The 14,389-nt window shown below is 42.6% G+C and overlaps 1 protein-coding gene across 1 annotated transcript in view; it reads left to right on the forward strand.

The window, feature by feature from the left end:
• Positions 1 to 14,389, forward strand: part of SMARCA1 (SNF2 related chromatin remodeling ATPase 1) — a 114,592-nt gene that overhangs the window by 65,806 nt on the left and 34,397 nt on the right. The window contains 3 exon segments of the mRNA XM_020969833.2: positions 4,978 to 5,088; positions 5,338 to 5,350; positions 5,353 to 5,450. Coding sequence (XP_020825492.1) covers positions 4,978 to 5,088; positions 5,338 to 5,350; positions 5,353 to 5,450 — 222 coding nt within the window.

Genomic DNA, 14,389 nt, shown 5'->3' on the forward strand with positions numbered 1-14,389 from the left:
ATGACCAAGCATTTACTAAGTGCCCACTATGTGCCAGGTACCAGTCTGTGTTAAACCCTAGGATTACAAACAAAGGGAAAAAATTCTGAGGGAGCTCACTGTCTGATGGGAGAGACAGCATTCAAGTAACTCTGTACAAACAATCTATATCTAGAATGAATTGCAGATAATCTCCGAGGAAAGGCACTAAGCTTAATGAGGACCAGGAAAGGTTTTTTGCAGAAAGTGGGACTTTAGCTAAGACTTGAAGGATACCACGGAAACCAGGAGGCGGAGATGAAGAGGGTGAGAGTTCCAGGCTTGATGGACAGCCCAAGCAAATACCCAGTCAGGAGGTGGAGTGTCCTTTGCAAGGCACAGCCAGGAGGCCAGTGACACTGGATCCCAGAGTTCGTGGAGGGGAGGAAAGTGTGAGAAGACTGGCAAGGTAGGAGGGGGCCAGGTTAAGAGAACCTTTAAGAGCCAAACTGAAGATTACGATCTAAGAAATGAAAGGAAATATTAGTAAACGGGTTTATTTGGTTTGGTTGGACCTGTGCTTTAGGAAAATCATCTTGGCAGCTGAGAGGAGGCTGGACTGGAGAGGGGAGAGACTTGAAGCAGGCAGCCCCCCCACCCCAGCTGCCCATTGAAATAGTGCAGGCACGGAGTGATGTGGCCCCACACCAGGGTACTGGCAGTGTCAGAGGAGACAAGGGGGGCTTCCAAGATGCCGCAGAGGTGAAATTGGTGGGCCTTGGCAACAGGTTGGATACAAGAGAATAAGAGTATGTGAAAAGGCCAGGATGACTCCGAGATTGGGAGCCTGAGGGACTGGGAGGATGGTGGTGTCCCCTATAGTAATAGGAAAGAGGTCTCTGCGTGTGTGTGTGTGTGTGTGTGTGTGTGTATGTGTGTATGTGTGTATGTATGTATGTATGTATGTGTGTGTGTATATGTGTATTTGGGTGTGTCTGGGTGTGTCTGTGGGGAGGGCAGGTTAAGGGTAAAGATAATGAGACCTGTTTGGGGCATATTGAATTTGAGATATCCCTGGGTTATTCATTTTGATATAAGATGGTCCAAAGGACTTTGAAGATGATTTAGTCCAACCATCATTTTATAGCGAGACCCCATCCCCAGGTATGGACTTAATAAAGAAATGCTAAAAGAACTTTTTGGTAGTATCATCTATAAAGCAGCACCACATAATGGAACCCAGAGACAGCATCATCAGGGCAACTTTTAGTATAAATTTAAAGTCATCATTTTGTAAACTGGCCTAATGAAAATTATTAAAAATTTTTTCTTATGTTTGTCAATTTTATGAAGAATCAGAGCTTTTACAAACATCTTAGTTTACAGCACAACCCGTATGTTGACGATGCTCAGTCACTATCCCTGGCTCTTGACTTCCTGTTGAGATGGAGGCCTAGCTGCATTTTAACTGTAGAATTACCCTCGTAATGAGCAAAGCTTCTTTTTACATTATCCTTTACTCATTATTTGTGACTTTTATGAATTTGAAAATTGTGCCCAGGGGCTTATTGGTACTAAGAATGTTTTCTACACTTGAGGGAAAAAATAAATTTTCTAAGAGGTTAAATATCAGTGAAAAAACATTCAGTTTCATTCCTAAGAAGCAAATGGATTTTTAAAAAAGTAACTTAGTTAATTTTAATCTACTTGGGTATTTTATGTGAAGTTATTAATTCTCTTAGCAATAAATTCCATGTCACACAGACATAGAGGGATCTATAGCTCTAGCCTGAGCATTTTGTTATAACCTCAGTTATATTATAAAATTTAAGAAGAAGTCATTTATACACAAGATAATAAATAAAGAGGATGTTTTCTCCAAAGACTTTGAGGCAAGATTACATTGAAATTTTGTGACTTTGATTTTTCTAGCAAGGTTCTCAAAATGTGGGAAATATTCCCCTGAGAAGACAACTGAAACTTGAAGGAACATTGCTTAAATGCAAACCTTGACAAATGTGGAGTGTGCCGATAAAGTGATGACATTGATTTTCATGGGTTAGGGTAAACCTTGTTTCAGGGGAAAAAATGAGTACTGTTTTTGAGACTTTTTCAGTGTGACCGAGAACTCATGTAAGAAAGAGGCTAAGAGGTCAGTGCTGAAAATATAGATTGGAGGAAATGTTGTGTAGTAGAGAGCTCATTGTTTCTGCAGTAAGAACTGGGTTCAAATCCTTCCTCCAATGCTTACTTGCTGAGTGACCTTGGTCACTTCTCTCTAGGTCTCAGTTTCTTCCTTTGTAAAGTGAGGGGGCTGGAGGTAAGGTGTCTCTGAGGCTCCTTCCAGCTCCAGATCTAAGGTTCTTTGTGTGACTTGGAACAAGTCCTTTCACTTCCACAGACCCGTTTCCTTTTCTGTAAAATGTGGCCTCTGCTGTCCCTTCTAGTTATAGATCTAGGATCCTGTGTGTGTGACCTTAGGTAAAGTCCCTTTACTTCCTTGGGCCTCAGTTTCCTTCCCTATAAAATGAGGGGGTTGGAAAAGATGGCTTCTGAGATGCCTTCTAACTTGAGAACAGCGATCCTGTATGTGGGAATGATTGCTGAGTCTATGAGAGTGAATATATTTATGAAGGGAGTAAGTTTAGAGGAAAAATAAGAGAAGACTAGGGCTCGAACCTTATAAGCCTCATGGGATAGTAAAAGGAGTTCATAGAGAGGAAAGTCAGAGAAAGAGGGGAAGAGGGAAAGTGGGATTGTAAAGGAGGAAAGAATTTCCTGTGAGGTTTGTTTGTCCTTAGAACCAGATTAGATCTCGCCTATTGGTGAGGCCTAGAGCAACAAGGGCGTCTTCTGTCCAGTTCAACAAATCAGTTAAAGAAACATTTAGTAAAGCCTCACTATGTGCTGGGGTAGAGGTGGGGTGCAGCTAGGTGGTGCCATGGTACATAGAGCATGGGTCCTGGAATCAGGAAGACTCATCTTCATGAGCTCAAATCTGGCCTCAGACACTTCCTGTGTGTGACCCTGGGCAAGTCACTTTACCCTGTTTGCCTCAGTTTCCTCATGTGTAAAATGAGCTGAAGAAGTACATGGCAAACCACCCCAGTATCTTTGCCAAGAAAACCCCAAATGGGGTCACGAAGAATTGGAAATGACTGAAAAATGACTGAACAACAATGAGTATGCTGGGTACTATGTTAGGTACTGGAGATACCATGACAAAAGAATGAAATGGTCCCCAGTAACCCTTCATTCTGCTATCCAATACTGATACAAAATTGTAAAATGGAAAGAGACTTGAGAAAAGACACTTTATAACAGCTACTGAGATCAGTGAGATGGCCGACCAATTGAAGAAGATTAGAAGTTTTGCTCTGCGGCAGTAAGAGACAAGCTGAGAGTAGGGAACCCGAATTTGTTGTGAGTCTGCACAGAGGCTTGACTTCTCCAGCTGTTTGTCACTCAGTCAACAAACATTTAAGTGCCTACCTATTATGTGCCAGGCACTGTGCTAAGAATCTCAGCAGGATCAGTGGAAGGCAGGGTGTGATCCAGCCTGGGAGCAGTATTTGCACAAGGAATCTAGCACTCGGGGTAGGCAGAATGGTTGAATTGGATAATGGCAGACTCAAGAGTCTGAGGGAAGAAAGTGGGGCCAGAGTAGGGCTGGTGACCTGGGAGCAGAGAAAGAGGGATAGTACAACTGAGGTGCCATGATGTAGTGAGTGGAGTCATTATCCTGACTTGGGGTCAGGAAGAATTGATTTTGAGTCCTGCCCTTAACACTAGCTGTGGGCCTGTGGCCAAGTTACTTTACCTCTTTGACTTTGTTTCCTCGGTTGTAAAATGGGGATGATGAAAGCTGAAGTACACAGAGGGTTGTTGTGAAGATCCAAAGAGATAATATATAGAAAGCAATTTGTAAACCTTAGAGTGTTACAAAAAGGCCAGCTTTGAGTAACTTAATCACTGCTTTCCTCTATTTTCTCATCTATAAAATGGGGATAATAATAGTACCTGTCTCCTAGGGTTGTTTTGAGGATCAAATGAGACAATATTTGTAAAGTGCTTTGCACAGTGCCTGGCACAACAGTAAATGCTATATAAATGTTGGCTATTATTATTGTTGTTGTTGTTGGTAATAATAATAACTAAAGGTTGAGGCAAAGATGAAGAACAGGTTTAGAAGAGATAAAAGGACAGCAGGGCAAGAAGAGGGAAATTTCAACATTGAAGACTATGGATGGAGCAGTTGTGAATGATGGTGTGGTCTAGGATAAGACTATCCCCGTGCATGACTGAGGTAGAGTCAAAGTTGATGTCTTAGGATTTGAGGAGGCTGGGTGAAGTGGGAGGCCAAGGGGGCTTGAGGGGATATCCATGTGAATTTTGAAGTGACCTGGAGGCTGGCAGGTGACAGTACGAAGGACCTGTAGTGGATGATCTGAAGACAATGTTGAACCCTAGAGGAGGAGAGGTTGCTGAGGTATAGTGTAGGGTGGTGGCAGATAAGGGGGTTCTGAATTATATTTCCCAGCTGACTGTGATCCTTCCCCCTATTCACTTCTTCCTCATGGTTTCAAAGGATGTATGACAAACTCCTATTTGATGTGGTCCTTAATCTTTACCCTTTGTACCCCTTATTCTTTTCATCAATATGTCCATTCTACCGAACCAATATCTCCTTGGAGGTCTATGAGTTCCCTTGACACTCAGAATTCACTCACTGAGATCATCTCATAATATAGGAGAGTCCTTTCATATCAGTATCCCAGAGGTCATGGACACTCCATTGGAATGGAGAGAATTTTAGCCTAACGTTCAAAGCCTTTCCATTGAAATTCTAACTAGGCTTGTGGAAACACAGATTCTTGAGATGGTAGGTTATGAAGCACCAGTCATGTCTTTTTCATCGGGTTTGAGTTAGTTCCCCATCATTTCAGGCATTTTTGCATGCCTTCTTTTCCAAGCATGTTTTGGAAATGCTTAAATACCTGGTTTTTGTTTGACGTGTAGCTCAGCATGATGGAGTGGATAGAGCCTCCGAAGCGAGAGCGCAAGGCCAATTACGCAGTGGATGCCTATTTCAGGGAGGCTTTACGTGTTAGTGAGCCGAAAGTTCCAAAGGTAAGTGAAGGTGGCCCTCTGTACTCTGAATGTGGCTTGGTACCATGTAGAATAGGGCATACCACCAGCCAACTCATGCTTCTCTGAGTTGGACAACAACGGTGCCCCAAAAGCCTGTTCTAACACACCCTCAAAAGGGGATGGAAGCCTGTCCCCCATACACAAAAATAAAATTTTCTTTTTTAGCAAAATGAATAAAGTATCATCGTGTATTTTTTTCATTTTAATGTATTTTTTTTCCTTCTATAGGCCCCCCGACCACCAAACAACCAAATATCCAAGATTTTCAGTTCTTTCCACCACGTTTATTTGAGCTTCTGGAAAAAGAAATTCTTTATTATCGGAAGACTATAGGTTATAAGGTAATTCTTCCCCCTCTACCATCCCCGTTTGGCTAGCAAGGGACTCTATTGCGATGTCAAAGTACCTGTCCATTTGAATCTGAGGATAAGTAAGGGCAGTCTGTGTTTATAAAATGAAAAGGAGATTTAAGTGACCATGAAATTCTCCTGGATCACCAATTCAGTCACTTAGTGAGATGAATGGAATGTTAATGCGATATTTGGGCATGATATCAATGTAGAGTTTTGTGATGACCATGTTTCCTGATCAAAGCCTCAGTGAGGTATTTGTGTATATAATTAAAAGGAAGGCCATGAAAATTGGGGCTGAAGCCTATAGGCAAGGGTCTTCCTTTTATGCTTTGGATAGTTCTTAAGGGGCCACATGTTTGTTTTTGGGCTCACTTCAGTAAGAGTGATAACCAGTTTATGAATTTCAGACAGTTCACCTTAGGGCATAACAAAGAATAGATGAAGGGCCTGTTTTTGAGGTGAGCTGAATGCCATTAAGTCAGAATAAGTTCACTGAATTGAGTTAAGTAAGAAAGGCAGGCTATTTCCAGAGGTTGAGAAATAAACTAATTCGTGAAGGGCTGGTTGAAAAAAAAAAAGATGTCTGTAGCCACAGGAGAAAATAAAATAATAGAAACTATATACCTGTTTTGCATTTATTAAAACCCTCGACTTTATAATCTGTAAGTTTTCTTTGAATTGTGACTTTCGGGGGGGGGCAGAGTCTGATACCTGCCAAGTGCCCAGAAATGCTCCATGTTGCCAGTTGTGGAGTTAGGGTACAGAGCTGTAGGGAAGTCTTTTTAGATCAGGCTGCAACATAGTGAAATATTGACAGTGAACCCATCCAAGATGACCTAAGCCTGCCTACAGCCTTACTTATGTTTCAGAAAACTTCTGGCCCATCTAGGAACAGGAGGCTGGTTCGAGACCAATGGAGGAAGTAGTTAGAAATGTGAATCTCTTGAAACCAACAGGATTGGATAAGACATATCTTCTGGTTTTAAAGCAATGGGTGGAAAAGCAATACTGCCCCTCTGGAGTTTTTAAAAGGAAGATAGTGACGTTGGAGTAGGTGTAGATGAGGTGTATTTGGGGACCAAAGGGGAAGCATATGCCAGCCTGGGCCTGAACATGGAGGCGCTCTTCTTATTAAAAACTGGACCAGATTAAAATCATCAAATTAGTAAACACATCATTATGTTTTTTTGTCTCAATGGACTGGCTTATGAGAAGTAAGGTTTTTTTAAATTATGTTTTATTTTTTTAATGAACACAAATCAATTTTCTGTCCAGCCCACTCCTCTCTTCTCTACTGAAAACAAGAAAAAGAAAAACAAAACCATTGTAACAAAGGTGCATAGAAAAAAAAACCATGTTGTCTCTTAAAGTTTGAAGGAATAATATTCACATTTTAAAATCCTGTATTTACCATGTTAATCAGAAGGAGGACTTGAAAAGGAGGCTTAGCATTTGATTCATGAACCCATTCATATAGACCTCAAAGTGGGAGTGGGCTATTTCAGCTTGAGATCTGATCGCATCGCCTTTGGCAGAGCCTGAAGATGACCCAAGGCCTGTGAGCATGGCAACTGTGACCTAATGAGTGGGGGATGGGATGGGCAGGAAGTGCCAAGGAACAGCGGTTAAGCAGTTAGGGAGTGCTGGGTAGCTAGTGACATGCACAGCCAGCCATCTTCTATCCCCCACTGAGCCACTCCAAGCTCCTAGAGCAGAGGTGTGGAACCTACAGCCTTAAGGTCACATGTGGCCTTCTGGGTCCTTAAGTGTGGCCTTTTGACTGAATTCCAATTTTAAAATTGGGGTTCAGTCAAAAGGCCGCACTCAAGGATCTAGAAGGTGATGTGTCCTTAAGGCTGCAGGTTCCCCACCCCTGTCCTAGAGAGTGCAACTTGGCCCTTTGATGAAACTTAACAGTGCTAACAGTGGGATCCACTGAATTTTGGGTACAGTCCTAGACTTAACTTAATTGACTTCTAGTTTCAACTTAGCTGCACCTGATTGCTATCCCAGTCTGGCATTCCAAGAATGGCTTTGGGGTTTTTCCCACCCTTTTTTCTCCCCCATTCTCTGGCTTCTTCCCTTCCCTTCCCTCAGCTGCCTGTATGTGGGATGATGTCTGCTGTTGCCCAGGGAGGTGGTGTTGAGGGGAAATGGGAAGGAGGACAAGAACGGGAAGTGGGAGTGAGAGAGAGCATAATATTGTAGGCCCCCGCTGCTGCTCTCTTCTTTCCCTCTCTGCCTGAAAAGTTAATTGGCAGGAGAGAAGAGGCAAGAGTGGGGCTTTCTGCCACTATTCCGCCCCCCCACCCCCGCTTTGTACCCTCTTCTGCAGTCCTAAGAAGCCTTGGCTTTCTTTTCTGCTCTAATGAGCTCCCCTGTTTCACCAGCAGCTTGGAGCTGAGGGAATTCCCACTGCTGGGGTCACATTAGAGAGAGATGTGCGCTTGGCATCCCAAGTTGGAGCTTAGAATGCATTTCCCCATAGAAACGAGGCTATAAACAGTGGTTCAGTTCTGTAGTCATGGCTGAAATAGGCTGGGTTTGTTGGCCTGAGCTGGGAACCTAAGCCCCATTTATCACATAGTTTCAGTGGGAAAATACATTCTGCATTCCAAACACAATCTATGTAAGTCGAGGACTGCCTCTGTTTAGAAAAGAAAAACTAAATAGTGAAATTGAGGCTCTCCTGGCTTGAATTACAGCCACCGGGAGAGTGGGGAAAAACGTCTCCTGTTGCCCGAGGGCAGCGTAGAGACCAGGGCTTGGGGGGGATATTTCTCTGTTAGTCTTGAGGTAGGGTTGGATTTGATCGGAAGATCTTAGCCATCGCCAATTTTGGTCGAGGTTTCCGGTGTAGTGACCCTTGCCAGAAACGCTTCCACTGTGCATTCAGAAACCACTTCTTCGGGCCGAAATTATTCGCTCTGGTGAGTCCCCCAAAAGCCTTCCCTTTTATGTGAATACTTATATCTTAAGATGAAGATTTTTTAAATGTTCTTTCACTAACTTGCTTAGTTAAAGTCTAACCTTGATTAATTAAAGGCTAAGTGTAAACATTGCAAAACAAAACATACCCTCCCCTTCTTTCAGTTCCTTGGTGATCATGGAAGAAAATGACTCCAGATTTTTCTAAGGTGGATCAGTCAGTGAATAAGCATATGTGACGTGTCTGCTATGTCCTGGATCTTTTTTATAGTGTATTTGATTGAAGGGGAGTTATTTTACCCTTAATTTTTGTGGTGTGTGTTACTGATCTTCAGTGAGAAATGCCCAATAATGCCATATGTAGATTTGTGTTTATTTTCATTAACTAGTAATCAGCAGAATGCTCAGAGATCCTATATAGTCCTTACCAATGGCCCAAATTTATCTGCTCAAAGGTAGACATCTTAAAATAATTATCATTGGCTCTTGTTTGACAAATAATCTGTTACAATCGAGATGATAATAAATCCTATCCGAGATCCCAAAATGAATAGATGGGAGGCAGTCTGGTGTCACGGAAAGAACGCTGGACTTGGGAGACCTGAATTCATATCCTGGCTCACATGTTTCCTGGCCATGTCATCTTGAATACATACAACCTTCCAGACTCTTTCTCCATCAGTAAAATGAGGATAATAATATATGCTAACTACCTCACAGGGTAAGGAGAATGCTTTTTAAACCTTAAAATGCTGTGTAAATATGAGCTGTTATTCTAATAAATGGCTCTGAGAGTAGAATGTTGAGATTTAGAAATGCTTGTTTCTTTCCAATTCTGGTGTTATGAGACAGTTAAAAGGACATGTAGTCAATGTACTCCCCAAGTGATCAGTTCACTCCCTGGATGTTTTAACTCAGTGATAAAATTCAGCTCATTTTTGCGGTTATTTAATTTAAAAAAATGATTCAGTAAGATGATTTCATTTTGGTCCAGACCTCTGTGGGAGCCCTTCCAGTACCAGGATAGGTCAGCATCTCTTCTGTGACTTATAATCTTGGTGCTTGAGGCAGTGAGAACATACGTGTCAGAGGACATCTTCCTGACTGCTACTGCTGCCTCTCACTCGAGAATAGATAGCAAACCAGTGCTACTCAGGATCTAGATTGTGCACGGGTTAGGAGCCTTCAGAAGTGGAACCAACTTGTAGGCACTAGTCACTAGAATCACCAAGATCCATCCATATGCTGGGGGAGGATAATTCAGCCTCCAGGATTTATCAGATTATATTCCTCTTGGAACATCACTTAAATATCTTCAGGGAAATAGTAGAGGAGTTGGGTTTGAGATGTCTGGTTTCCTCTCTGTAAATGAGGAAAATGTAAACCCCTTTGGACATTTGTTCTCAATCAGAATTCTTTAGGAATGAATAGCAGCATTTGCTTCACAGGGAGGCGGTTCTGTAACGTTTGGAAGGTTGGAGGATGAGGCACGATGCACAACCAATTTTGCAGAGGTAAAACTAAAAGGGTTTGAGGTGATTTCAGGTTACTGTTTTCATTTTATGTGCCATCACAGCTAATCCTGCGCTCCATATTTTTATGGAATGCTGCCTAAAACGCCAGCATTGGCTAAAGACAAAAAAAGGCCCTTCGCCTCTCCCCTCCCCATAGCTCTTCATCAAATGCTGCTGAGTTCCCTGCCTCGAAATCCAAATTGTGCTCAGAGTTTCCTTTTAAAATCTCCTTTTTGGAGATTGCAGTTGTCCATCATCTGGGCCCAAAACGATGACATGCCGATCAAAACATTGGCGATCACTTCGGTATTATCGAAGGAGTCAGGCTGTAATTTGTCTGCTTACCTCCACTAGAAGCCAAATGCTGGCAAGAAGCCGATGAAGTAAAATCCATGAATGGTCTGCCCACTTTAAATATTGAGAGAGAGATTTTCAGAGCCTACTGAAAGCCACAGAACTAACTCTTCCATCAGATTTGGAGAGCAGGTCTGGCATTTGGAGTTATTCTAGTGTTGAGGCTTTCGGCAAATAAGCAGGAAACATATATAGTCAAGTCGCTAGTCTCAGAGTGGATGATAACTTTTTGCTGTAGGTCCTGGAATCCATTGTATTAAATATTCATTGTTCTAAACTCCACGGTTTCATTAACTCAAGTAGGATCTTTGATTAGGTGGGATTTCTAAATAAGAATAAGCATTTTGTTTTGTGTGATTAAGTCTTTTCCATTATGACAATTAGAATAATAATAACTAGCATTTATATATCACTTTAAGGTTTGCAAAGCATTCTACAAATATTACCTCATTTTGTCCTAGTGGCTGTCCTTGGAGGTAGATGCTATTATTACCCCCATTTTAAAAATGAGGAAACTGAGGCAGGCAGCGATTAAGTGACTTGGTCAGGGAGTGGCTGGGTGTGAGGGGGAAGGTTTTATACTATTTACTGGAAACTTTTAAAGCCTTAAGTACTGGATAGCTTGGCTTAAAAATTTCCATTGTTAAGTTAGGGAAATGTCCTTACTCTTTGGGATTTACCTGCCAAGTTTAGTGATGAACAGGCTCGTTATTTTAGATAGTTATAATTTTTGAAAGAATCTATTCAATGTCCTTGAAAGATATTTTCTAGCCTTCAATTTTGGCAGCTAGGTGGCACAGTGGAGAGTGCCCTTGGCTACTTAATTAGTTCCGTGACCTTGGGCAAGTCACTTAAGCTCAGTTAAAAACATTCAGTTTCTTCACTCTTAAAAATGAAAAAGTTGTTTTAAATGACCTCCAGGGCCCTTTCTAATTCTCAAATTTGAGGGTTTTATCATCCTGTGAAGGATTTGGTTATACAGAGTGGAAAGGGGAGGACATGTATTCCGGGTGGGTGCAAGGACATAAGCAAGGCCATTAAAAATGGAAGGATCTGGGTATGTTGAGAGGATGGGGAGGAGACTGGCCTGGGAAGAGCCAGGAAAGCTAAAGACGAGTGGGGAAGAAAAATGAAGAATCAGGCAGGATTTGTTTGTACAGGACTGTCTTTTTAAACTGGCTGTCTTGGGCTGGGGTAGGGGGCATGTCCTACTCATTACTTAGCAAAGCTTGTGGCTTTACCTCCCCCACATCTCTCACAGGTTGCCCTTTCCACCCACACAGCCATGATCCATATAACTGCACCTAGATCATGTCACTCGCCTGCTCAGTAGACTTCAGTGGCTCCCTCTTAACTTATAGGATCAAATAGAAAGGCTTGTTTGGCATTGAAAGCCCTTCATAACCTGCTCCCCACTCATCTTTCTAGCTATGTTACACATTATTCCTCTTCACACAACTTCCCGGGCCTTACTGCTCCTTCCTGGCCTCCACCTCTTAGAACTCTGGCTCATTGGAGGCTCAGTTCATGGACTGCCTTTCCTGCCCTTGCCCCCTCCCCCCAAGCTGCTGTGGCTTTGTCTCCTGAATGATCCTGTCTAGACAGTCTGTCCCAGCGAGATGCTCTCTAGGACAGCCTCCTCTGTAACCCCAGAGCCTAGCTCAGACACTTTATAAATGCTGGTTGATTGACTGACTGATTGATAGAGATTGATACTGTGAAAGTACAATTTGGGGAAGATGGATCTGACATCTGTGTGCAGGTTGTATTGGGGAGGGAAAATGATTGAAACTGATGAATGCAGTACAAACTAGGCAGATGGGATAGTGGTTCGAGAGCTGGCCTTGGGGGTCAGGAAGACCCAGGTTCGAGTCATTTCCCTATTCTGTGCTCCAGGCATCTTTCTAAGCCTAGGAGTTTCAAACCAGGTACTGATCTACATTGCTGGAGGCATTTTCCTTTTAGGGAGCTCCCTATGCCAGTGAAATCACAGGTCTGGTTCTCCCCTCCCCCCCACCCAGATGAAGTGTATATAGACTGCAGAGTGAAAAGCATGCATTTTATTGTGTTGAGAAAGGTGGGGAGTGGGCAAGGATTCCCCACCTACTTTTGCCTGTCTCTAAAGGGCTGGCAGTTCTGGGCATAGGTTACTCTGAAGTGTTTCTGTGTAAGCAGGGGAGGATGGACGCTCTCCTCCAGCAAGGGCTCTTAAGCTTGGGGTCCTTGAACTGCACTGAAAAAACTTGATAGCTGGATTTCAAAATAATTGGTTTCCTTTGCAAATCCTACACATTTGATTTTATGTACTTAAAAACATTTTTTGGACAAGGGGTCCATTGGCTTCCCCAGATTGCCAGAAGGGTCCAGGACACAAAAAATGGTTGGGATTCCTTCCTTCAAGGCTCTAGGCAGGGCCAAGCGGCCGGGAATTACTCTTTAGTAGGTTGCCTCTCCGGGCCATGAGCCTTGTCTTTGAACTCCTGACCCTATAGAAGGGGAGTTGGGACATTTTGGTCAGACACTGAGGTATCTGATACCTCTTTCTCCCATGATCTGGGAGAATGGGTGGCAGACATATTGGGCAAGAGAGAGCAAGGCAGACCACAGTTCCCTCTATTCCCAAGCTGCCTTGCTGGTTGTCTTAGATGGGCCCAAGTGTCCAATCCAGCGGCCAAAGCTCCTTGTGTCCCATCCTCCCCTTTCTCTAGCCTTCATGTTCACAGTCATCACATCATGAGTTGGCCTTCCTTCCTTTGGGCTCATATCTGTGCTTTTTGTCCTTGCGCTTTTCTGTTTTTACCTCTTCTCTAGTTATACGTTTGTTTCTTTCTTTTTCTGTCTAGCTCTGCCAGATGATCTTATATCTCTATCACTGACCAAACCATTTATTCGAGTTTCTCGGCTGTTATTCTATTTGAATGTGTGATATTTCAGGTTCTTTACTTTGTTTCTTTTCTATATAGGCAAGTTAGCTCTTTGTCCAAAGGAGTATCATAGAGCAGCTTTTTATACGAGGAGCAGAACTTAACTGTGGAGGAGAGAGGGCCATCCCATAGGCACACCCTGAATTGCATCCTGCCATATCCTGCTTTTTTGGTTTTGTTTTTGCTTGCATGTTCTTTCTGGGGCTGGTATTTTTTTGTGGTTTTTGAACTTGGGCACAGTCCTGTCCCAATAGTTCGTACAATATGCCAGCATGCTTTTTTGATCCAGTCTTCCCCATCACATTTCACTATCTTTATCCTAAGGTAAGAAATTAAGAATTTTAATCTTCTGAGTTTATATGTGCTGCGTTCAACAAACGTGTCTTAAATTTTACTCTGTGCGAGCTCTGGGCTCTCTAAGGGGGAAAATAGAAAGCTGAATAAGACAGTCTTTGTTCTTTAAAAACTTTATCATCTAGTTAACTGCGCCTCCATTTTCCCCTCTGTGAAATGAAGGGGTTAGATTCTGTGGCCTCTCAGGGATTTCTAGCTCTCTGCCTATGATCCCAGAAGATAGATACATGAGTAGTTATTTAAGATAAATTATACTATGGTAAGTGGCATTTTAGGGGAACCGGACAAGTTTTACAAAAGAGTTTGAAAGAGAGAGGCCTTACTTCTGGTGGGAGGGGGGGAGGGAGGAGTGAGGTGGTAGAGATCATGGGAAGCTTCATGAAAGAGATAGTATCTAAGCTTGACCTTGAGGGCAAGTGAATGTGGGCGAGGAAGGAAGGAAGGAAGGAAGGGGCCATGTGTGACAAAAAGGCTGGAGATGAGAAAGATGAGCTTGGGAAAGGTGAGTGCTGCCACATTGACCAATGCATCAGTGAAAGATAGTAGGTAGTGTGGAGGAAGGTGGGAAAGGTAGGCTGGAACTGGGTCATGTCAAAAGGAAAGTGTTTGCATCAGCTATTTTAGAGTAATGTGTAAATTACCTCTGAACACATACCTATAGATTTGCTTTTTTTTAAACAAAAAAATTGAGAAAGAATATAGTTCTAATATATCTTAAAGAGGGCAGATGCTTCTCTTCATTCTGCTGTATTACATTACACTTTAAAGGTCAAGTGTTTTGTTTTCATGATTCTGTGCTAAGCTTAGGTGAGAGTGGTCACTTGGGTGTTAAATTAAAAAGGCCTTGTTTTCC

The sequence above is a fragment of the Phascolarctos cinereus genome, unplaced genomic scaffold (genome assembly GCF_003287225.1).
Source record: "Phascolarctos cinereus isolate Bilbo 61053 unplaced genomic scaffold, phaCin_HiC Scaffold_8;HRSCAF=390, whole genome shotgun sequence".
Classification (NCBI taxonomy): Eukaryota; Metazoa; Chordata; class Mammalia; order Diprotodontia; family Phascolarctidae; genus Phascolarctos; species Phascolarctos cinereus.